Here is a 25,620-nt window from a genome sequence, read left to right as displayed (position 1 = left end):
GCTGGCCGACGCAGATTTCAGCGACCCCCGGAAGGTGGCGGCCCAGGCAGACGTGCTGTGGAAAGCCAAGAGGGAGAGCGTGGCGTCCGTCGGTCAGATTACCAGGCCACGCACCCAACAGCAGACCAGACCAGGCCCAGCAGAGGGGCGCACACAACACAGAGGCAGGAGTGAGGAGGCCAGTGAACAGTGGTGTTTCTACCACCAGCGGTGGGGCACAAAAGCCCGCCGTTGTCGCCCACCCTGCAAGGGCCAGGGCCAGCTGCCGCTAATGACTATGGCAGCTGGCCACCAGGACAGCCTCTTGTACGTCTGGGACAAACAGTCGGGACGCCGCTTCTTGGTCGACACCGGAGTGGAGATCAGCGTCTTGCCCCCGACGGGGTACAACACCTGCAACAGGAAGCCAGGACCCACCCTGAGGGCCGCAAATGGCAGCACGATACGGACCTACAGCACCCGCACAGTGCAGCTGCTGTTCGGCGCCAGCTGGTTCACATGGGACTTCACACTGGCCGCGGTGGCCCAACCACTCCTGGGGGCGGACTTCTTGCGAGCTCACAGCCTGCTGGTTGACTTGCAAGGGAAAAGACTGGTACATGCCGAGACTTTCCAGATGTTCTCCCTGGGTGAAGCCAAGTTGCCGGCCCCACACCTGGACTCCATCACGCTGTCGGACAACAGATTCACCAGAATCCTGGTGAACTTTCCATCGATTCTGGCACCGCAGTTCACGGCAGCCATGCCCAGACATGGGGTACAGCACCACATCCCGACCCAGGGACCACCCCTCCACGCCCGTGCACGAAGGCTCCCCCCGGAAAAGCTCCGCCTGGCGAAGGAGGAGTTCAAGAGGATGGAGGAATTGGGGATCGTACGGAGGTCCGACAGCCCATGGGCCTCCCCACTGCACATGGTCCCCAAAGCAGCCGGGGGTTGGAGACCATGCGGCGACTACCACAGACTGAACGAGGCTACCACTCCAGACCGCTACCTCGTGCCGCACATACAGGACTTTGCAGCAAACCTGCACGGGGCAAGAATTTTTTCCAAAGTAGACCTCGTCCGGGGATACCATCAAATCCCGGTGCACCCTGAAGACATCCCCAAAACAGCACTCATCACCCCGTTCGGCCAGTTCAAGTTCATCCGAATGCCATTCGGCCTGAAGAATGCCGCACATACGTTTCAGCGGCTAGTGGACGCGGTGGGACGTGACCTGGACTTTGCATTCATCTATTTGGACGACATCCTTATAGCCAGCAGTTGTTGTCAGGAGCATCTGTCCCACCTCCGCCAGCTCTACTCCCGCCTGAGTGATTTCGGCCTCACGATCAACCCGGCCAAATGCCAGTTCGGTCTCGATACCATCGACTTCCTGGGCCACAGGATTACCAAAGATGGGGCAACACCTCTGCCCGCCAAGGTAGACGCGATCTGCCACTTTGCCCGGCCCAACACAGTCAAAGGCCTGCAGGAGTTCGTTGGTATGGTGAACTTCTACCACCGTTTCCTCCCCTCAGCAGCCCGTATTGTGCGCCCTTTGTACACCCTGATGTCAGGTAAAGGCAAGGACATTACTTGGGACGAGGAGGCTGCGGCCGCTTTCGTTAAAGCCAAGGAAGCCTTGGCAGATGCCACGATGCTGGTGCACCCCAGAACGGACGTTCTGACTGCCCTCACGGTGGACGCATCCGACACAGCAGTCGGTGGGGTGCTGGAGCAGCTCATCGAGGGGCGCTGGCAACCCCTGGCGTTCTTCAGCAAGCACCTACGACCACCCAAACTCAAGTACAGTGCTTTCGACTGGGAGCTGTTGGCACTGTATCTGGCAATCCGGCATTTCAGGTACTTCTTAGAAGGCCTTCACGTTCACGGACCACAAACCCGTTGACCTTCACGTTCTCGAAGGTGTCCGATCCCTGGTCGGCTCGCCAGCAGCGACATCTGTCCTACATCTCCGAGTACATGACGGACATCCAGCATGTCTCGGGAAAGGACAATGTCGTGGCGGACGCACTGTCCAGACCAGCTGTCCTGGCCCTGTCCCTGGGGGTGGACTATGCAGCACTGGCGGAGGCGCAGCAGGCAGACGACAAGATGCCCAGCTACAGGACCGCAGTCTCGGGTTTGCAGCTGCAAGACTTCCTCATAGGCCCAGGTGAGAGGACCCTCCTGTGCGACGTGGCTATCAGCCAACCTCGCCCCATCGTCCCGGCAGCCTGGAGGCGGCGAGTTTTCGACTCCATACACGGTTTGGCGCACCCATCTATCAGGATTACTGTCCAGCTGATCTCCAGCAAGTTCGCATGGCACGGACTTCGCAAGCAGGTCAGTGAATGGGCCAGAACGTGCGCGCAGTGCCAAACGGCCAAGGTGCAGCGGCACACTAAAGCCCCGCCACAGCAGTTCGAACCCACCCACCGGAGGTTCGACCACATTCATGTGGATATCGTGGGCCCCCTACCAGTGTCCCGAGGAGCGCGGTACCTCCTAACTATGGTAGACCGGTTCACGAGGTGGCCAGAGGGTGTCCCGCCCACCGACACATCTGCCGATTCCTGTGCCCGAGCACTGATCGCAACCTGGGTAGCACGCTTCGGGGTACCAGCCCACATTACCTCCGACAGAGGCACCCAGTTCACCTCCAGCCTGTGGTCGGTTGTGGCCAGCCTGTTGGGAACGCAGCTGCACCACACCACTGCCTACCACCCACAGTCGAACGGACTGGTGGAACACTTCCACCGTCAATTGAAGTCGGCTCTCATGGCCCACCTGAGAGGACCTAACTGGGTGGACGAGCTTCCCTGGGTCCTGCTTGGAATTCGCACAGCGCCCAAAGAGGATCTGCACGCCTCGTCAGCCGAGTTGGTGTACAGCGCGCCCCAGGCCGTCCCGGGAGAGTTCATACCAGCCCCAAAGGGGCAAGAGGAAGAACCCGCAGCAGTCCTGGACAGGCTACGTGAAAGGCTCGGCAACCTGGCCCCCGTACCAACTTCACAGCACGGACGGACCCCAACCCATGTACCCAAAGACCTGCAGAACTTTAAGTTTGTGTTTGTACGAAGGGGCGGACACCGGGCACCGCTACAGCGGCCGTACGAGGGGCCGTTCAAGGTGATCAACAACAACGGGTCCATATACGTTCTGGACATTGGGGGGAGAGAGGAGGTTTTCACGGTGGACCGACTCAAACCAGCCCATGTGGACTTGGCGCAGCCGGTCGAGGTTCAGGCACCGCGGCGTAGAGGTAGACCTCCCAAACAGAGGCTGATCCAGACTGTGGACATTGGGGCGTGTATCGCCGGTTCTGGGGGGAGGGGTTATGTGGCGACCCACTTTCTGCGCAGGCGAACCGGCTCACAAATAGCCAGCGTGCGGGGGGAGACTTTGGTAATGCACCTCTGATGTTATTTCCGCCCGGAGAGGGCGGGCGCTAGGGATTAAATGCCAGCACCGCGAAGTTTGAATAAACTATTCTCGAAACGACTTACCGACTGCGTGTCGTTATTTCAGCGCTGTGTGTAGCACATCACTACAATACATTATAAATATTATTTCATACACATGGAATACGCATTTAAGAAGCATTTAGATATGCACTGGATTATCCAAGGCATAGGAAGGTTTGATTCTAATTAGTGTAAATGGGATTTTTGTTGTTAGGTGCAATAGGCAACTCCAGCATGATGGGCCTAAGGACCCATATCAATGCTGGCCAACTCATAGACTCTCTGATGTGGGTCAGAAACCACTGAGATTATTGGAACCTAGAATATGGACAAAGGCCTTTCAGGTTAGTGACAGTTTGCAGTGAAAGGAGAAGTTGAGCATGGGCTGTGAGTGGAAGAAAAGGAGATCAAAAAGGAGCACAGATAGGGTGTGGATTTCTGGGCAACTAGAGGTATCGAAGGATAGAATGGCTATGAGAGAAGGCAATAGCAGGGATAAGGACAGGAGGGTTCTACCTAAAAAGTAAAATACTGAAAGCAAAATCTTTCTGTAAAGAGATAGGCGCATTTGTCACCATGGCACATCAGATTTGCAGGGTGGCCTTTATGTATTTCAAAAACAAATCTCATTCTTTAGTTATGAAATGTAGGTAGTTTGCTTCATTTACCAGCCTAGAATATCCAGAGGAGCTTTTACCTGTGACCAATCAGCATTTGAGATTCATTATCAGGAACAAATTAAAGTAATTTGTAATTAAAGTAATTAAAGCAAGCGGAGTGGCAAGCGTCAGAGTGAACGGAGTCTGAGTGGAGGTTTTGAGACTTCAGTTGGAGAAAGCAAAATCAAAACACTGTAGTTAGAGGGTTTTCTCCCCATGTTCTTTACATTTGCTCAGTTAGGACAGTAGGAATGCCAGGCAGGACAGTGGAGTGCTCCTCTTGCGGGATGTAGGAAGGCACGGAGACCTCCAGTGTCCCTGACAACTGCACTTGCAGGAAGTGCATGCAGCTGCAGCTTCTAACAAACCGTATTAAGGAGCTGGAGCTGGAACTGGATAAACTCCAGATCATTTGGGAGGCTGAAGTCGTGACAGATAGAAAGGCAGTTACATAGAAAGTGCAGGACACAGGAAACTAGGTTACAGACAATAAAGGGAAAAGGTTTCAGGAGCCAGTGCAGAGTACCCCTGTGGCTATCTGCCTCAACAACAGGATACTGTTGGGGGGAATGACCTAGCAGAGGAAAGTCACAGCAGTTGGGTCTCTAGCACTGAGTGCAGCTCTGTGACTCAGAAGGGAAGTGGGTGGGGGGAGAAGATGTTTGCTGTGGTGATAGGGAATTCATTAGTTAGGTGAACAGGAAGGAGATTCTGTGGGCAAGGATGAGATTCCCAGATGTATGTTGCATCCCAGGTACCAGAGTCCGGGACATCTCAGATCGAGTCCTCAGCTTTCTCAAGTGGGAAGGCAAGTAGCCAAAGGTCGTGGTCCATGTACCAATGACATGGGTAGGATGAGTGACAAGGTTCTACAAAGGGAGTTCAGGAGGTTAGGTGCTAAGTTGAAGGGTAAGACCTCCAGGGTTGTGATCACAGGATTGCTACCCATGTCATGTGCTAGTGAGGCCAGAACTAGGAAGTTTATACAGTTTAACACATGACTAAGGAGCTGGTGTAGGATGGAAGGCATAAGATTTTTGGATCATTGAGAAGTCTTCCAGAGAAGGTGGGACCTGTACAGAAGAGATGGTTTTCACCTGAACTGGAGTGAGTCTAATATTCTAGCGGTAAGGTTTGTTAATGCTGCATGGTGGGGTTTAAACTAGAGTTGCAGGGGAATGGGAACCAGAGTGCCAGAAGAGTTAGTGGAGTGGTTGTGAAGACAGATGTTGGTAAGACCTTAGACAAAGTCAGGAATCAAAAGGGTTGAGCATGGTGTGACTAGTGTCCTGAGCTGCGTATATTCCAATGCAAGAAGTATCGTAGGAAAGGTGGATGAGCTCAGGGCCTGGATCAACACCTGGTATTATGATTTTGTAACCATTAGTGAGACTTAGTTGTAGGAGGGGCAGGACTGGCGGCTCAATATTCCCAGTTCCCTTTGTTATAAGTGTAACGGAGTGGGAGAGATCTAAAGAGGAGGGGTAGCGTTGCTAGTCACAGAAAATGTCACAGCAGTGCTCCATCAGGATAGACTGGAGAACTCATCCAGGCATTATTACTTTATTACTTTATTGTTGCTGAACAATTGATACTAGAGCGTACAATTATCACAGCGATATTTGATTCTGTGCTTCGTGCTCCCTGGAGTACAAATCAATAGTAAATATAATAAAAATTTAAATGATATATCATAAATAGAATATAGAAAAGGGAGAGTAAGGTAGTGCAAAAAAAAACGAGAGACAAGTCCAGATATTTCGAAGGTACGGCCTGGATCCGGGTCAAGATCCATTCACCAGTCTTATCACAGTTGGAAAGAAGCTGTTCCCAAATCTGGCCGTACGAGTCTTCAAACTCCTGAACCTTCTGCAGGAGTGAAAAGGGACAAAAAGTGTGTTGGCTGGGTGGGTCATGTCCTTGATTATCCTGGCAGCACTGCTCCGACAGCGTGCGCTGTAAAGTGAGTCCAAGGTTTGTGTGATGTGCTGGGCTGTGTTCACGGTCTTCTGCAGCTTCTTCTGGTCTTGGACAGGACAACTTCCATAGCAGGAAGTTATGAGAAATAACTGAGAATTAAGAAGGGTAACCTTGTTAATGGGACTGTATTACAGACCACCCAAGTCCTAGGGACTTAGAGGAGAGATTGCAGACTGTTGCAAGAAACATAAGGTTGTTATAGTAGATTATTTTAATTTTCCACATATTTTTGAATGAAGAATTTATTTATTTCGGTCAGTACACACATTACAAAAAGCATCATTTACAACGATGATTTCATAGGACAAAATTACAACAAAACATATAGATATTGATTGGGACTCCCTTACAGTCAAAGGATTAGATGGGATAGAGTTTGTCAAAAGCTTCTTTAATGAGAGTGTGCCATACTGGATCTGCTATTAGGGAACTGAGACAAGGCAAGTGACAGAATTTTGTATAGAAGAACAATTTGCATCTTGTGAGCACAATGCCATTAGGTTTAAAGTAAATATGCAAAGAAATAGGTCTGGTCCTTGAGTTGAGATTCTAAATTGGAGAAAGGCCAATTTTGATGGCATCAGAAGTGATCTTGCAAACGTAGATTGGGACAGGCTGCTTTCCAGCAAAGCTGTACCTGGTAAGTGGGAGGCCTACAAAAACAACATTTTGGGAGTACAAAGCTTGTATGTGTCTGTCAGAATAAATCTAACGATAACAAGTGTAGGGAACCTTGGTTTTCAAGAGACATTGAGGCCCTGATTAAATGAAAATAGGAGGTGCATAGCAGGTATAGGCAGGTAGGAACAAATGAGATTCTAATGCAATATAAGAAATGCAAGAGAACACTTGAACCACAAGAGAACAAATGCAAGTAAGAAATTAGGAGGGCTAAAAGAAGGCATGAAGTTGGGTGAAGGAGAATCCTATAGAATTCTATGAATATGTTGAGAGCAAAAAGATTACAAGGGACAAATTTTATCCTCTAGAAGATCAGAATGGTAATCTATGTGCGGAGCCAAAAGAGATGGGGGGAGATCTTAAATAAATTACTTTCATCTGTATTTACTCGGGAGACAGACACAGACTCTATAGAAGTGAGGCAAAGTGGCATCAATTTCATGGACCCAGTACAGATTACAGAGGAAGAGGTGTTTGCTGTCCTTAGGCAAATCAGGGTGGATAAGTCCCCAGGGCCTGAAAAGGTGTTCCCTCGGATCCTATGGGAGGCAAGTGCAGAAATTGCTAGGGCCCTAGCAGAGGTATTGAAGTCATCCTTAGTGACACGAGAGGTACCAGAGGAATGGAGGATAGCCAATGTTGTTCCACTGTTTAAGAAAGGCTCTAAACATAAACCAGGAAATTATAGGGCAGTGAGTCTGACATCAGTTGTTGAAAAGTTGTTGGAAGCCATTCTAAGGGACCGAATGTTTAATTATTTGGATAGACGTGGACTGATTAGGATAATCAGCATGGCTTCGTGCATGGTAGGTCATGCCTAACTAATCTTGTGACTAGCAGTGTGCTGCAAGGATCAATGCTGGTTCCATTGTTGTTTGTCAACTACATCAATGACCTGGATGATAATTGTTAACTGGATCAGCAAATTTCTGGATGCCACAAATATTGGGGGTGTCATGGACAGCAGGGAAGGCTTGCAGAGCTGGAAAAATGGACTGAAAAATGGCAGATGCAATTTAATGCGTTCAACCCCATCGTACCCCAGAAACTGGTGGGGAAATTGTCCTTGTTGGGTCTGAACACCTCCCTCGGCATTGGATACTGGATACAGTAAGGCTGCAGTCAGTCCATGTGGGCAGCAGTGTCTCTCATCCCATTACGCTGAGCTCTAGCACTCCCCAAGGCTGTGTGCTCAGCCCACTGCTGCTCACACTGCTGACGTGTGTCTGTGTCACAGGAACCAGATCAAATTGTTTTGCAGATGACTCAACAGTGGTTGATCTTATAAAGAACGATGACGAGACAGAGAATAGAGAGAAGTGCAGTGGCTGGTGGATTGGTGTGAGATTGGTCTAAGCCTTAATGTGGAGACGACAAAGGAAATCATTATGGACTTCAGGAAGGTGCAGACAAACCATCCCCCTCTGCGAATACGTGGCTGCTCCATAAAGAAAGTTCAGTGCACCAAGTTCCTAGGGGTTCACATCACGATGACCTCACCTGGTCCCTGATATCACCTCCCTGAACAAGAAGGCAATCTTCCTGAGAAGATTGAGGCAAGCAAAGCTCCCATCTCCCATCTTAACTGCACTTTACAGGAGCACCACTGAGAGTATCCTGACAAGTTTCATCTGCATCTGGTATGGGAGCAGTCGAGCATCGGACCAGAAGTCCGGACAACGGACAGTGAGGACAGCTGAGAGGATTATAGGCGTCTCCCTACCATCCATTGGGGACATTTATCAGGAGTGCTGCATACACAAGGTCCTTAGTATTATTAAGGATCCCACCCATCCATCCAGCATCCTCTTTGACTTTTTGCCATCAGGCAGAAGACTATGATGCCTAAAAGCAAGAGCGGTCAGGATGAGAAACATTTTCTTCCCCCAGACCATTAGGCTTCAAAACTCCCAGCCACATCGTATTCTAAGTGTCACTGGTTAATCTGTTCCGTACCTTACAATATTTAATATTAATGCATTTTAGTTTGTTATTTTTGTGTGATTCATTTGTAGATTTTACCCTTGTTATCTTGTGTTATGTGCTTCACACCCTGGTTCGAAGGAACTTTGCCTCGTTTCTATATACATTATATATGTTATATACATGTGTGTAATTAAATGCAATAAACTTCACTTGACTTGACAAGTGCGACATGTTGCACTTTGGTGGGAAAACCAGGTGTTACACAGTGAATGGTAGAGGAATAAGGGATCTGGTAGAACAAAGAGACCTGGGAATACAGGTCCATAATTTGTTGATAGTGGGATCACAGGTAGATAGGTCGTAAAGAAAGCTTTTAACACACGGGCCTTCATAAATCAATGTATTGAGTACAGGAGTTGAGAAGTTAAGCTGAAGCTGTATAAGATATTAGTGAGGCCTAATTTGGTGTATTGTATTCAGTTTTGGTCACTTACCTACAGGAAAGATATAAATAAAATCGATAAATAAGGAAGAGTACGGAGAAAATTTACAAGGATGTTGCTGGGTTTGGAAGACCTGAATTATTTGGAAAGATTGAATAGGTTAGGACTTTATTCCTTGCAGCATAGAAGATTGAGAGAACATTTGATAGAGGTATACAAAATAATGAGGGGTATAGATAGGGTAAATGCAAGCAGGCTTTTTCCACTGAGATTGAGTGGGACTACAACCAGAGGTCATGGGTTAACAGTGAAAGGTAAAAAGTTTAAGGGGAACATGAGGGGAAACTTCTTCACTTAGAAGGTCATGAGAGAGTGGAATGAGGTGCATGTGAGCTTGATTTCAATGTTTAAGAAAAGTTTGTTTAGGTACATGGATAGTAGGGGTATGGTCCCAGTGCAGGTCGATTGGAGTAGGCAGTTTAAATTGTTCAGTACGGACTAGATGGGCCAAAAGGCCTGTTTCTGTGCTATACTTCTTTATGACTCTTAAGAATTTTAGATCACTGCATGCCCAATGGGTTCTATGTATGTGGTTATCACATGCACAGATCACCCGGAGAAACACAGTCACCTCAGTCATATTTTAGATAAGTATGTCAATTCTGTCAATTTTAGTAGGAGGGGCTTATGAGAAATATAGGGTAGCCAGGAAGGAGTTAAAGAAAGGACTTAGGAGAGCTCGAAGGGGGCATGAGAAAGCCTTGGCATGTAGGATTAAGGAGAACCCCAAGGCGTCCTATTCATATGTGAAGAATAGGAGGGTGACAAGAACAAAGGTGGGACTGCTAAAGGATAAAGAGAGCAACATGTGCCTGGAAGCGGAGGAGGTTGAGGAGGTCCTAAGTGAATACTTTGCTTCAGTATTCACAAGTGAAAAGGATCTTGATCAGGATGAGGTCGAAGTAGAGCAGGCCTGTGTGGAGATTGGATAATGTGTGGATAATGTGGAGATTAAGGAAGAAGAAGTGCTGGATCTTCTTAAAAACATTAAGATTGATAAATTCCCAGGGCTGGATATGATACACCCCAGGTTGTTTTGGGAATTGAGAGAAGAGATCGCAGGAGCATTAGCTATGATCTTTGAATCCTCTTTGGCTGCAGGAGAAGTGCCAGAGGACTGGAGAATGGCAAATGTAGTTCCCTTGTTTAAAAAAGGTAATAGGGAGAAACCTGGGAACTATAGACCGGTGAGTCTTACGTCAGTGGTATGCAAACTTCTAGAAAGGATTCTTAAGGATAGGATCTATGAGCATTTGGAGAAGTACAGTCTACTCATGGACAGTCAACATGGCTTTGTGAAAGGAAGATCGTGACTCATGAGCCTGATTGAGTTTTTTGAAGAGGTAACAAACGAAATTGATGAGAGTAGGGCAGTGGATGTGGTCTACATGGACTTTAGCAAAGCACTTGACAAGGTCCCTCATGAGAGACTCATCCAGAAAGTCATGAGGCATGGGATAAGTGGAACCTTGGCTGTTTGGATAAAAAATTGGCTTAAAGGAAGAAAGCAGAGGGTAGTTGTGGAAGGAACGTATTCTGCCTGGAGGTCGGTGAATAGTGGAGTGCCACAGGGATCTGTCCTGGGACCCCTGCTATTTATGATTTTTATTAATGACCTGGATGTAGAGGTGGAAGGATGGGTGAGTAAGTTTGCGGATGACATAAAGATTGGAGGAGTTGTGGATGGAGCTGTAGGTTGTTGAGGGAGGAAGCATTAAGAAGAGGGACGCCTCACGTCTTAATAAGCTGGTAAGGAAGGCGGGCTCTGTCGTGGGCAAAGTACTGGAGAGTTTAACATCGGTAGCTGAGCGAAGGGCGCTGAGTAGGCTACGGTCAATTATGGAAAACTCTGAACATCCTCTACATAGCACCATCCAGAGACAGAGAAGCAGTTTCAGCGACAGGTTACTATCGATGCAATGCTCCTCAGACAGGATGAAGAGGTCAATACTCCCCAATGCCATTAGGCTTTACAATTCAACCGCCAGGACTTAAGAACTTTTTAAAAGCTATTATTAATGCTTTTTGAGATAGTGATTTAGATGCATATCATATTTTTTACTGAGTTAAGTATTGTATGTAATTAGTTTTGCTACAACAAGTGTATGGGACATTGGAAAAAAAGTTGAATTTCCCCATGGGGATGAATAAAGTATCTATCTATCTATCTAAGAGGATATAGACAGGCTGCAAAGTAACCATTAATCCTGTACTCAGTCTTCTGGTTTGTCCTTCCAAAATGCATCACCTCACACTTGCAATGCAACATTAAAGATGAAAAAGAAATTACCTAATTGTTATATTAATTGCATTTTCTTTCCTGAATTCTGCAGCGTTTGATAACAACATATATATACAAGAATATCATAACGTTTGGTGGCTGTAGTGATGACTTCATGCTTGCAGTCAGAAAGTCAGCAGAATGTGTATATGTAAAAGACAAAGCAACACAAAAGCTCCTATTTGCATTGTCAAAGCCAAAGGTTTGTATATTAAATTTCCAAGCCAATTGTACAGAAAACCACTGTTGTGTTATGCACATCTAATATTCTGTAGTAATAAGTAGTTATTCATTTGTAAAACAATTGAATCTAAAATAAAAACAAATTCTATTTATTCAGCTCCATTACCTTATCAAATAAACCCAACATGTTTGACAGGTTATGAGAGTTACTTGTGGGTAGCCCTTGCTACTCTCATTTGAGTGCCATCTCCTGAGAGAAAGTTCATCAGTAAGTGTTGTGGAGAGTAATTGTTGTGGATGGTTAGGCTGCAGTTTGTGCAATTAGTGAGCTATAAATTAATTGTGTGACTAGGTGAGTGGATTTCATTGAGTAGTTGAACTCCTAATTTATTATGCTGGTTAGCAAATGTCTGAGATTGGCGAAGCAGTTATTGGGATAGGACATTTCAGAATTCATTTATTGACCAGTCATATGAAGTCATTGAACTTCATCCAGCACTGTATCCAGGCACCGGGGGTTGATACCTGGGATTTAATGGTAATGTCATTGAATATCAAGGGTAGGTGATCAGTTTCACTCATGATAGTTATTCCCTGCCATGTGAGCCATTCCTGAATGTTGTCTGGATCTTGCTACATGTATGCTCACATGGTCTGCCTCATTTTTAAATAGAGCAATGTATAATTATCAGGGAATATCCTCACCTTTTGCTCTATGATGGATATAAAGGAACTGATCCAGTAGTTAATGATGGTTGAGACTAGCACATTATTCCCACAAACTTCTGTTTGTCAGAGTTAATGAACTGTAATGAAATAAGAGCGGCAGTAACTTGGGGCTGAGATAATTGACTTCCAACAACCTCCACAGTCATCCTGTGTGAAGTATGGCTCTAAACATGGAGCATTTTCCCTTTCATACCCAATTGACTTACATTTTTACCAAGGTATCGTAATATGGCAATCATTCATACTTCAGCTCTGAAATTAAATTGGTGAAATGGATATCTTTTCACTTTCAATGGGGTCTCCAAAACATTATCCATAAACCTGGACACCCTTCTTTCCAATGTGCCACGAATTGTTTTTGCAGTTTAAACACAATTTCTTTATTTGCAATGGGTAAGCCAAAATGTGTGCTTTATGTGCATAGGGAACTATTTTACAGACTTTTGGTATGTTTATCATCCCTAATTGGTTAACAGCAAAAATAAAACAGCCACCTATTTGTCACTTATTCACGTCAATAGTTAAAACCACGTTAGAATTAAAGGCAGTCTGTTTTGATACTAATATTTTGAAAGTTGTCGCTAAAAGGTTTTACTCATTTTGAAAATAAATGTTGTCGTCAACTGAATTCATTAATTTCTGTCTTTATTTTTACAGATCCTAGAAATCACTTTGCTTATGGCCAGCTACATCAATAGTTTCCAATACCAGAAAGGAGCTGTTCACCACCTTTCACTTCCATCTTCACTTTCCGTGCAGACTGCAGGACATAAGTTAAAGGATATGGGAAGTCAACCTTTACTTTCACAGGCCAGGCCAACCAAAGGACCAACTTTGTTATAACTATGATGGTAATCAACCTGTTGATATTGTCTATACAGTACAATGTTAAAATGTAACTTTAGCAGTGTAAAGCAAATATTCTAAAGTTTCTTGCACAAAAATGTAGCTGCCTCTGAAATTTTAATTAACATTGGGTAAAACCTTTAATTCCTTTAGAGTAAACATAGCATTCAAGAATTTGAACTACAAAACAGTTGTAAATTTTTTCTCTGTTAAACAAGGCTCTTGCTCTCCTGGGTAGATGGCAATCAAACAAAGTGCCATGTGCGTACATGGCCACTGAACAATAGTTACATTCTCAATTCTCAACTAAAATAATGAAGGGATCTGATCTATTTCAGTATCTTTGTTATGATTAAAACTATATTATTCATTTCTAGTTTATAGTGTAAATATTGAATGACTTTTTTCTTGGATGTCAAGTTATTTAAGTCAAATGTGACAGATTCACTGTAGACAAATAACCACACTATGCCTTTTTTACAGATTTATTTTTTATCTTAGTTACCTTTTAAATCATATTTTAAATATTGGCATTTACATCTCTGGCCATAAAGTTTATCCCTGCTTAACACAAACAAAATAAAAAGTGAAAATCATGTAATGTGCTTCCGCCCTCCCCCCCCCCCCCCCACAACACATATAAACATAATAAGAAACAAACAGGCATCACTAACCTAGAGTGGCACATTGGTGCAGCTGATAGTTACTACCTCTCAGACTTGCTAGCAATCTCCAGTGGTGAAGAGTGTATGTTCTCCTTGACACCATTTAGATTTCCTCCAGGTGCTCTGGTTTCTTCCTACATTCCAAGAGTATATGAGTTGGTAGCTTAATTGGTCGCTCTAAATTGTCCATATGTGTAAGTGAGTGGTAGTATCTGGGGAAAGTTAATGCACATGTAGGGGGCATTAGTGTACACAGGTGCTTGATGTTTAGCATGGACTTGATGGATCATAAGTGCTCTATGACTCTAATTATACTTAACTTCCAGCACAAAGGTACTAGGAAAATTTGAATGAATAAGGCAACCTAAAATGTTGTTGCCATAGATATTGCAAGCCATGAAAAAGATTCATCTTCTTTATCCTTCAGGGATGATCCTACCATTCACCCAACATGGCATCCATTTATTTCTTAAATATTTCTGGATTTATTTCCACTGCTGCTCTGTCTAGAAGATTTTCCATGTTAACTTTACATGAAGACTATCTTCCTGACATGAATATTGTTTGATGGTTTAATATTACCTTTATAGTGAAACAGTGCTGTAGATTACAATCATATGTCACTGTGGATATACTGCTGTATAGAGAAACATTGTGTCTACAACTTGAAATGCCTAAGTTCCTCCAGTCTTCCTGTCCAACTTCCAAGGTTCTTGGTTGTCCCCAGTACCTAAGATTCCATTGTCAATTGGTAGCCAGTATTTAAGGAGTGGAGTTGGTTTAAGGAATACATTTTGAGTGTGGCATTAATCAGTTGCATCCATTATCCTTCAGTCTTTTTCAATATTCTGCTTGATTTGATGATTAATGTGCTGCATGATTAAACATTACTTCTTTTATTCCTACACCATTTAATCATTTTCAACTTCACCACATGTAATATTAACAACATTCAGAAGTGTTTATAATTCCAAAAAGTTTTTTAAAAATTATTTATTGTCTAAGAAATTCAGAGTCAAAGGCTAGATTACTAACAATTTGATTGTGTAATTCTAAGTGATCAATACAAAAAAGACAAATGGTGAAGCAGAACAAAACATCAAAATATGAAATGTAATAAATATTTGCCAAGTATTTCACAATATCATTCTAGTAAACTAGTCCTTCATTCATCTCTACATTTGATGATCTTGTTTCCTTATGTTTGTTTATTTACTTTTCCTAAGCTATGAAATCATCTTTGATCCTTCCAATTGGTCATCATACAGCTCCTCCCCAGCTCAGAGACACCCGACTTACATACCACCCATGTATGCAATCGTTTGGGAGACTCGTGTTACGGATCTGCCAGTTACTCAGGGGTTGCAGGCAGCCTGAGAACTCAGTTTGCACCCACATTTCTGATGTGAACTGTTTGTGTTACAAATAATTCACAGGAACAGAACCTGGGAGGACATCTGTACAAAAACAGGCAACTCCCCTGCAACAAAATCATCACTTTTTCTCCATAAATATCCACTGTCTTGATCATCTTTGCCCGGTGATATTAATTATTGTTTCCAAACGCCTAAAAAAGAAGAAAATATTGGAATAAAAACAGAAAATGATCAGACAGCATTGACAAATGATCTCAGACCTGAAACTGTCAACTGTTTTTCTTTCGACAGAAGCTGTCTGACCTGCTGAGTGTTTTTTTTTCATTGTGTATCTATAGATTTCCAACAAATGCAACTTTTTTTGATTCCCCAAAGAAATATTAGTGCAGATTCAGTCCTTTTATTTTACCAGAGTTGTTTCTTTGAATATAATAGAAAGTACTGACCATAAGTAGCATGTCAAAATATATACTACAAATTAATTCACTGCAATAATTCAGATTATAGAACAGTAACCAAATTTTTGGAATTGAAGTGGAATCCTTTTCTAATGAATAAAACAAAACTTGGCATAATGACAACATTAAACCACGTATTCTGGAACTTGTTATTGGAGGCATCCTGCCAGTTGTCTGGCATTTTCTTTAATACAGTGCATTGTAAGATAGATGAACAAATGCAACCAATGTGCTCTGTGTTTTCTGATAACATTGCTCAGAGAGTTCCCTTTCTTGCACCCAAAAGTGCAGCTGGCCCAATTCAAGAGGAAGAAGAAGCAAATGTAATTCTTCCAAATTTTCATTCCTGCACCTGTAGAATTGTTCTCATCATCCTACATTTAATTGCATGAAGGATCATCGGGGTTCCTCTGGTATAAAATGTGATGCCAGATAAGTGATTGTACCGCACTGGTTTTCAGAAATTCATTCAAAACCATGCAGTACTTCTAAGTAAATATTTGAAGAATTCAAACAATTGAGTCCTACTTAGCACTTACCTGTATATTAAACCAACTTTGAATTCCAAACCCAAGAGATTCTGCAGATGCTGGAAGTCCAGAGGAACAGAGTTTAATACAAAATGTCTCATTTTGCATATTATAATAACTAGTTCATAAAGTAACCAAGTTTTGGATAGTTACTGTTGTAAATATCTTGTTATTAATAGAATGGGAGGTTTAATTTCAGTTATTTGTTTTTCTTTTTGTCATTCTCCTTTTTTCTATATTAGCATTTTCAGTGCTCTTAATATTAGTAGAGCTAATAGGACGATGTTTCAATCCCTATGATAAGTCAGCACACTCGATGTTGGCAGTATGCTTGGAGTGGTGACAAGGAGGGTAGGTACCTCATCGGGGTCATCAGGTAGGCACCCTCCTTCTTTGACTTTTCGTTGATAAGCCCACGACATCTCCAGAGGGCTCAACGGTACTACCTGGCGTCCCAGATACACCCCCCTCAGTTCCATACCCTCCTGTCTTCATCTTGCAGCCCAGTTGTTGTCTTTCCTTTTAATCCAAATCCAGTTGCTGTTTTCTTCTGCTGCATTTGACAAGGACTTGATTGCTTGTTGGACTGAATAACCCCTCACCCCCATCTTCTTCAATAGACTGGTCGTAGATGTAGCCACGAATCCCCTGCATCCCACTTCAGTACAGAGTACTTGGTCTTTTTCCTCTCATAAGTTTCTTCAACACCATCTTCCCATGGTACTGTCAATTCCACAACATATGCCAGCTTGGCTGTTGTGAACCACAGGACCATGTCTGGCCAGAGTGTTGTAGCCGCAATATCTGGGGGAAACACAAGCTTTTTTTTCCAAGTCCACGTCCATTTTCCAATCCCGAGCAACCTGCAGAATGCTTACTACTTTTGATGTTACATGGTGCTCTGGAGGTTGGCCTGCTGATACAAATCGTGTCATGTGAACATTTCTTGCCGATGTTTGTGGGAGAACATTTGTGGTGATTCACCTCTGTTCCAAGATTGATGCCAGCTGTCTGAGAACTTGGTTATGCCGCCAAGTATACCGGAGAAATTTGTTATGCCGCCAAGTATACCGCCCCTGGCTAAGGCTTGTGGTGCACCCTATTAAAATGTGCCTTAGTGATCCAGGTGCTTGACAAAGAGAGCAAGTGGGGTCTTCTCCCCACCACTGGCTCAGGTTCTGGGGTGTGGGTAGGAGGTCATATGTGGCTCTGATGACAAAACTTAGCCGAGATACCTTGATCTCCCAGATGTCACGCCAAATGAGTTTCCTCTTTTCCAGGCTCTCCCAATTAGTCTATTGGCCCAGCTTGGCCATTGAGACGGCCCTGGCGTGTTGCTCTGCCTCCTCCTGTCTTCTCACCTCCTCCACCATGAGCCGTCTCTTCTGCACTGATGTTACCTTTTGCCATTTAGGAGCCTTTTTGGACGAGCCCGAGCCCAGCTCTCCCAAGATGGACTTGGCCAACCACATCCCTGAAGTGAAAAGCAGACCTAGCACTCTGAACAGCTTCAGATGGGGTCCACTTCCTCCCTGTTGCTTCACGGGGGGGGGGGGGGGGGCTGCTGTTCGAATACTTTATCTTCAGATTCAGTTAGGGTCATGACCAACCTTGCTTTGGTGCATTTGAATTCTTCCACAAGACTTACAATTGGTAATTCTAATTTGCCGTTCCTGTACAGTCCAACAGGACTTAAGCATCATGGAAGTCCAAGCCACTGTTTCACATGTATGCTGATCACTCTTTTCCACCTTGCTAATGGGGATTTCATACACTGTTAAAGGCCACTTGAGTCTTGGGAGTATGCCCAACTGGAAGCATCACAGCTTGAGTTTTCCTGGCAGCAAGGTCTTGCTGATGTGAGCTATGCACATGATGGTATCCTTTTTGAGTTGTTTAAACTGCTCGGTGTCCTTGAGCTTAGCATCGTACCATCGGCCCAAGCTCTTCACTGGCATTTCTGACACAGTTGGGACAGTGTTCCGTCAATATGAAATCTTTGATCCGTGCCTTGTCCTTTGACAATGGAGATGCTTTTGCACTTCCTGGGCTTGATCTTCATCCTTGCCCATGTGATGTTTTCATCAAGCTTTTCCAGAAGTCTTTTGGTGCAGGGGACAGTTGTCATCAGTATTGTTATATTGTCCATATAGGCTAATTAATTCAGTGCTCTTAATTTCCAATTAAGCAAATAAAATGCCCTTGGAATCTGAATACTGTTTGTGTATAAAATTGCAACTCATTGTACCATCCCTTCTCTATATTCATCCATTCTAGTTCCTCAGACTAGCATAATTCTGCCTTACTGAAATATTCTCTGAGACTTTAAAGTCACTTTTTTGAACATAAAATAAATGCCAATTCTTCATCTGATCATACCTCCTAACTTCCCTTATCTGTTCTAAAACTAGAGCCCTGCCCAATCAATGCCACAGATGAAAGGTACTTAGTCCATATTTCCTTTGGTCCTGGGCTTCACTTGGTTTCTAGCCAAAATAAAAACAGGTTTTGTTTATTCTTTTTAAGTCCTGAAACATGATTAGATTCATAAATTTCAATAAAGTACTTAAGGATTCATATTCCTGTTTTAGTAGCTCTTTTTATCATTGTCTAATCCATCTATTGCATACAGTTGTAAAGGGGAATATTTTCTAACCACCAATTTGAGCTAGAAAAGCAAAACACTAGATGGAGTAAATCTGAAATAAAGTTAGAAAATGTTAGGCCTTAGGTGACATCTGCAGGATGAGAAACAGAATTAAAGGTTCAAGCTAATGATCTTTCTTCAGAACTGATGAAAGCACATCAATCTTAAACACTAAGTGTTACTTTCTCCAGAGAGGCTAAGAATCTCATTGAGGAGTTAATTTAGTTCTCTTTATTATTGCATTCTAAGGTTAGGTTCAGTCTGTACCTCTATTATTAGCTGAGGATTATCTTGTTTACTCAGCATGGTTAAAACCTGAATGTTGTTACCTGAAAGAACAGTTGGCACCCTTACATGTATACAGAATTACTTATCTAACATTTAAATCTGAATATACCAACAACAGTAATTGCTGCAAATGCACTTAGACTAATTGTGTTATCAATTTCAAAGACAAGCATACTTTTAATCAAATCTCATTTAACAATGCATTGGATATAACCTTCATTTAAAGTCAAGCAGGACTAATGTGAAATTCATTTTTCAAGTATCATGACTGGACTTCCAGTTCTAAATATGCACTACTTTCATAAAGATGTATATCAATATTAAATGATGTAAATACATTATTAAATAATATACTATCTTTATTAGTTTCATATCTTGGTTCCAAACAAACTTGTTTTCTTCATTAAAAACTGTTCTTAATGTCTCTGTTATTTAAGAAGCCTCATCTGTTAAGTTCCAGAATTCTGGTTACTACAATAATTTGAAACTACAGAAGATTCTAACAACCTGTTGTGGTTGATAATAAAATTCTCTTGGGTTTAATGCTGGAATTTGTCCATTCCATTAATAAGTGTTATACTGTATGAATGCACTGAGTGCCAATAACCACACAATTAACTCTGTTATTTTACTTTTACTAATGTTACAAAAATAAAAATTCTGACCTTATTTCATTTTTATTGCAAATACATGACTCTTTGGGTTTGTGGTTTAACAGTAATGTTTCAATGTTCTTTTTTTCTTTCAATCAGATGGTACATTAAGAGGGACTTCCTCTTTTTTTTCTAAATCGTTGATATAGAGGGATTTTAGAATATCAAAAAAATGCATAGTATATTGCATTCAGCTTTTATATCATAATGTTCCGTGAAATATTACATGTCAGAATTCATATAACATTAATTTCATTGTACCTGAATGCACCTGTTTATTTATATTATTACTACAAGTATTTATGTCATAGTTTAGTTATGTCACCATAAAAACTTGTTCATATTTCGCTTGACTTTTTCAATTTTAAGGTAAAGTAGCAAAATAATTGTTTTAAAACTATTGCTATGAACAAATTTAATTTCATAATTAAATAGTGTGAGATGATCTGGAATACGTCTCCACACAGTTGTATTTTCTTAGTACAAAGGCCTTTAAAACATTTTTAGTTTATATTCTATTTAATGCAGAAACTTAATGTACAATACCAATGTTCAATTATTTATATTGCAATATATTTGAATGGAACTGATTATTTCACAGAGTTATTTAACATTTAATAAACAATGCACTGTTAACTTCAAACTGATTTGCATTTGTGTTTAAACATTATTACTTTAAATTATGCATATAGTCACATGATTGAAAAAAGAATCACTGCCTCTAAACAAAATATACATAGTAGAGCATACACTCAGAGGCCTAATAAACTGGTCTTCTGATACTTTAGTGCATCCACTTCAAGATTCGCCATGTTGTGCTTTCAGAGATCCTCTTTTGCACATCACTTGTAACACCTGGTTATTTGAGTTTCTGTCACCTTCCTGTCAGCTTAAACCAGTCTAGCTATTCTCCTCTGATCTTGCCCACAGAACTGCTGCTTACTGGATGTTCTTTGCTCTTCATACCATTCTCTGTAAACTCTGAAGACTGTTGTGTGTGGAAATCCCAGGAGATCAGCAGTTTCTGAGATACTCAAACTACCCCGTATGGTACCAACAATCATTCCATGATCAAAGTCATTTTGATAACATTTCTTACCCATTCTGACATTTGGTCTGAACAACAACTAAACCACTTGACCATTTCTGCATGCTTTAATGCATTATGTTGCTGCCATGTGATTGGCTGGTTAGAGATATATGCATGAACAAGCACTAATAAAGTGGTATTTAGTCATTTGTTCATATTTGGCCCTGTAAAGAATTGTGCAATTGCAATCTGTAAATTTGTTAAACTGTACACCTTCAAAGGACAACTCATTTGTCTATTTCAGTAGCCACTGATACTAAATCCAGCATTATTCCCTGCACCACAGGTTTCAAACTTAATGTCTTTTCAATAATTCTTCCTTTAGGCTTGCAACAAGCATTTAGCAAGTTTTGGCCCCTAACATTTAAAATACAGCTGAAGGAATATTCCTTAAATCTTACTATTAGTGTTGCGCATACGGTAAAATTCCAACACTTGAGAATTTAGTGGTGCCGGAATAACATATTTTTTGGACTATTGGATATGTTATTTCTATTAATTCTGTTACAAGAATCACTCCTTGTAATAATGATCAGTGAGGCGCAGTAAATCTGTATTTACTGGCAAGTAACTTTTATTGTTTCAACTAAAAAGCACGTGGGCTCACAAACTATCTACCTGCATGCACCCTACTAGAATCCCTGACCCTCCATGAACAGTCAATGAAGAGAAAAGGTATCACCCGGGAAAGGAACCTACACTGGCCAGGGCATCCTTGTGGTCCCAATCTCCATATGTCCATGTGGTCCTCCTTATCCGTGATGGTTGGTCTCTGACTGCTGGAGAGTTATCACCCCTGCGTATTTGGAGCTCCTGAGTCTTATACTGTTCCTCAGCAATCGAACTGTTCGAGCTCCATCCCATTGGCTCGAGGTCACCTGACCTACCTGGGTTATCTTCGTACTGGTCATTGTACAGGGCTACAACCAACATTGTTTCATGGTTCTGCCCATTCCAGCCTAGTGTATTTGAGTCTTTCAACTCTGACTGGTTCAAACCAGATAAATGAGGCAACCCAGACAGTGTCTAAAGCGGTTACGGATTCCTTCTTTGGTAGGTCTGGCATTTTACACAAATAGCTACTCCTCTGAGAACGGTCTCAGATTTAGCAGGTCATTACCTGAAGTTCTTTGTCCACATTCAATTGCTCTGATTAGATTGTCCCAGAGTCAAGAATCAGTTCAGAGTCCACGACCTTTAAACAGCTACTTGTTTGAGAATGGTCTTGGGTTTAGCAGATCATTACCTGAAACTTCCCATGTCCACATTCCGTTGCTCTGATTAGATTATCCAAGAGCAAGAATCAGTTCAAAATCCACAAAATGGGGAGAAACGATTAATTTTATGGGACTGACTTTTGATTAGAAGTAGGCTTTACTCTGTTGCTTCTTCTTTCCAATTTGGTGGACTGCCACATAATCGGCCTCTTTCACTGTCTCTACCAATTGTTGTACCCACTTTTCTGACACAATCCCAACGATTTCGGGTTCTGACAAATCTAATCATAACAACTCCTCCAATCCTCTCATATCCCTTCTGGTCATGAGTTTATAAGGGGTGTAACCAGTTGAAGATGCCACTGTATTCCTTATTATCATCAAGGCATAAGGCAAAACTATCTGCCATGTTGTTGCACCATTTTTGCAATCATAATTTTTAGTGTTCAATTCATCCTTTCCACAATTCCACTGGATTGTGGTCTATAGGGTATATGAAATCTCTGCTTGATCACGACATCTTGCATTATCTGGGCTGTGAAATGTGTGCCTTGATCCGATTCGATACATCGGGGTAGTCCCCAGCAAGTGAATATCCTTTCCAATAAGATTTTTAAGATTTCCAATAAGATCCTTTCCAATAATAAGGCAAACACAGCAGTGGCCTTTGCTGTGTTTGCCTTAGCCAGGAAAGCTTCCACCCACTTTTTAAAGGTATAGAACCATAGAACATTACAGCACAGAAACATTTACCACTTCATCTGGCAGCTCATTCCACACTCCCACCACTCTCTGTGTGAAGAAGTCCCCCCTAATGTTCCCTTCAAATTTCTCCCCCTTCATCCTTAACCCATGTCCTCTGGTTTTTTCTCCCCTAGCCTCAGTGGAAAAAGCCTGCTTGCATTCACTCTATCTATACCCATCATAATTTTATATACCTCTATCAAATCTCCCCTCATTCTTCTATGCTCCAGGGAATAAAGTCCTAACCTATTCAACCATTCTCTGTAACTCAGTTTCTCAAGTCCCAGCAACATCCTTGCAAACCTTCTCTGCACTCTTTCAACCTTATTAAAATCCTTCCTGTAATTTGATGACTAAAATTGCACACAATACTTCAAATTCGGCCTCACCAATGCCTTATACAACCTCACCATAACATTCCAACTCTTATACTCAATACTTTGATTTATAGAGGCCAAAGTACCAGAAGCTCTCTTTATGACCTTATCTACCTGTGACACCACTTTTAGGTTATTTTGTATCTGTATTCCCAGATCCCTCTGTTCTGCTGCACTCCTCAGTGTCCAACCATTTACCTTGTATGTTCTACCTTGGTTTGTCCTTCCAAAGTGCAATACCTTACAATATCTATTACTACCAGAATATATTTGTACCCTCCTGGGATGGGCGGTAAGGGACCAACATAATCTATCTGCAAATCAGTCCAAGGCCCTTCCACTGATCTGGTGTGTCGAACAGCTCCTTTCTTTACAGTTCTGTCAGGATTATATGGTGCACAAATCAAGCAATTTTTGGCATAATGCTCCACATCATCTTTCATCATAGACCAACAGCCCACTTCCTTGATCTTTTCCAGGGTGCTTTCACATCCCTGGTGTCCCTATAGATCATGGTACCAATGGATCATCTGGTTTCTTCCTCCCTCTGGAACCACAAACTTTCCTTCATGAAGGACAACTCCATCTTTGACAAACACTCCCTTGTGCACTCTGTGTATTTCAGACCCTGCACCCTCTATCAGTTTTTTAATACATTATCTTTCTTCTGCTCCTCTGTTAAATCCATAACCTTAATCTATTGTTCCATCTGCTTCCCAATCTCCCCAATCTGTAGCTGCCTTTCCTGCCCAAATAAAGCACCTTGCTTCACCAATTCATCAGCCTTTCTATTTCCTTCAGGAGATAATTTAGAGTGAACTTTCATCTTTATGACGCCATATTCTTTTCCTTCTGCCTCCTCAGATATATATATATTATAATAAAGCAGCAGATGGGAGGGACTTCCCAACATCTGAAACAAACTCTCTGGCCTTCCACAAAGACAAATGTTTTGTAAGGCTGTTGCAAATGTACATACTATCAGATTGTATGACTGACTCTGGCAGAAAGCATTCTGGGTGACTGACCACATACGCCACAGCTGCCATTTCTGCTGCCTGTGCACACATGGTTTTGGATAATTTTAAAGCTATACTATACCTTTCCTGGCCATGCTCATCCTCTACATAGATGACACAACTAGTTCTCTCACCATCCTACACTGATGAAGAGCCATCTACAAAAATTTTAAAATAAGGTTTTTCATTTTCCTTTGTGTCTTTGTTCTCAGTTATTACTTTATCTAATCTGCTTCCTGTTTTGGCTTACTGAACCATCTTTAATTCTTCCATCTAACAGTAATATATGGGGAGTGTGTTCTGTCAGTATTGTAAGTGGAATAATTCCCTTTATATAGGCAAAATATTGTACCACCTAGAAAATAGCTGACAAACGTTTTTCACATACAGTATACCCCTGTTCTACTGGTGAGAGTGTGTGTAACTTCCCATGTGTCTCCCTCCAGTAACAGCACTGCTCAGAGGTGGTATCAGTTGTAGCCACCTCCAATGAGAAAGGCTCATTCAAATTTGGGGTTTTTAAAGCAGGTGCAGTGCCCAACGCTTACTTCAGAGCTGTGATGGCCTGGGTATGTTCTGATTTCCATTCCCATGCCACATTCTTTTTCAGTAATTCCATTAAAAGAGCTGCTTTAGTGGAAAATCCATCAATGGGATTCCTACAGTACCCTACCAGCCCCAGAAAGGACTGCAGCCCTTTCAGGTCTCAGGGAATAGGCAGTTTCATAACCAATTCTACCCTTCGCTTATCAATTTCTCTTTTTCCCAGTGTCAAGATCATTCTCAAATAACTAACTTCTTGTTTCATCACCTGTGCTTTTTTAGAGTTTACCTTTAGTCCCAATGCAAATAATAATTGCAACAGTTCTGTCAATAGCTGATAATGTTCCTGCTTGGCTTCACTCTGTAGGAGTAGATCATCTATATATTGTACCAAGCACTCAGGTTTTGAAAATTGTTTTAACCCTTCCCCTAAGCACTGGCGAAATATAGATGGAGAATTATGGAACCCCTGTGGTAGGGCAGTCCACGTATACTGCTGTCCCTGAAAGGTAAATGCAAATTTGTACTGACACGCTCATTCTAGCGGGATTGACCAAAATCCATTATTTATGTTTGGCCTATAATACTTTAGTGTAATTATAAAATTCACTTTTTTAATAATATTGTACAGAGCAGCAGAAAAATTTCCAAATAACCAGATAAATTTGAAGGGAACATTAAATTGCAGGGCTCAGATGAGTGGAAATAAAGTAAAGCACAGCAATTAGAACCCCCATCAATGGGACGGGAGCATGGAAAGCAGGGCTCTGATG

General features: G+C 42.5%; 1 protein-coding gene across 1 annotated transcript in view; it reads left to right on the top strand.

Moving 5' to 3' along the window:
- Positions 1–20,500, top strand: part of LOC140730380 (pleckstrin homology domain-containing family H member 2-like) — a 135,295-nt gene extending 114,795 nt beyond the window's left edge. Inside the window, exons 28-29 of the mRNA XM_073050700.1 lie at positions 11,535–11,684; positions 13,052–20,500. Of these exons, the coding sequence (XP_072906801.1) occupies positions 11,535–11,684; positions 13,052–13,237 (336 nt within the window). The 3' untranslated portion in view covers positions 13,238–20,500. The remainder of the gene's footprint in view (positions 1–11,534; positions 11,685–13,051) is intronic.
- Positions 20,501–25,620: the final 5,120 nt, after the last annotated feature.

Source organism: Hemitrygon akajei, chromosome 7 (genome assembly GCF_048418815.1).
Source record: "Hemitrygon akajei chromosome 7, sHemAka1.3, whole genome shotgun sequence".
In the NCBI taxonomy this organism is placed as follows: Eukaryota; Metazoa; Chordata; class Chondrichthyes; order Myliobatiformes; family Dasyatidae; genus Hemitrygon; species Hemitrygon akajei.
This window is presented reverse-complemented; position numbering and strand designations above follow the sequence as displayed.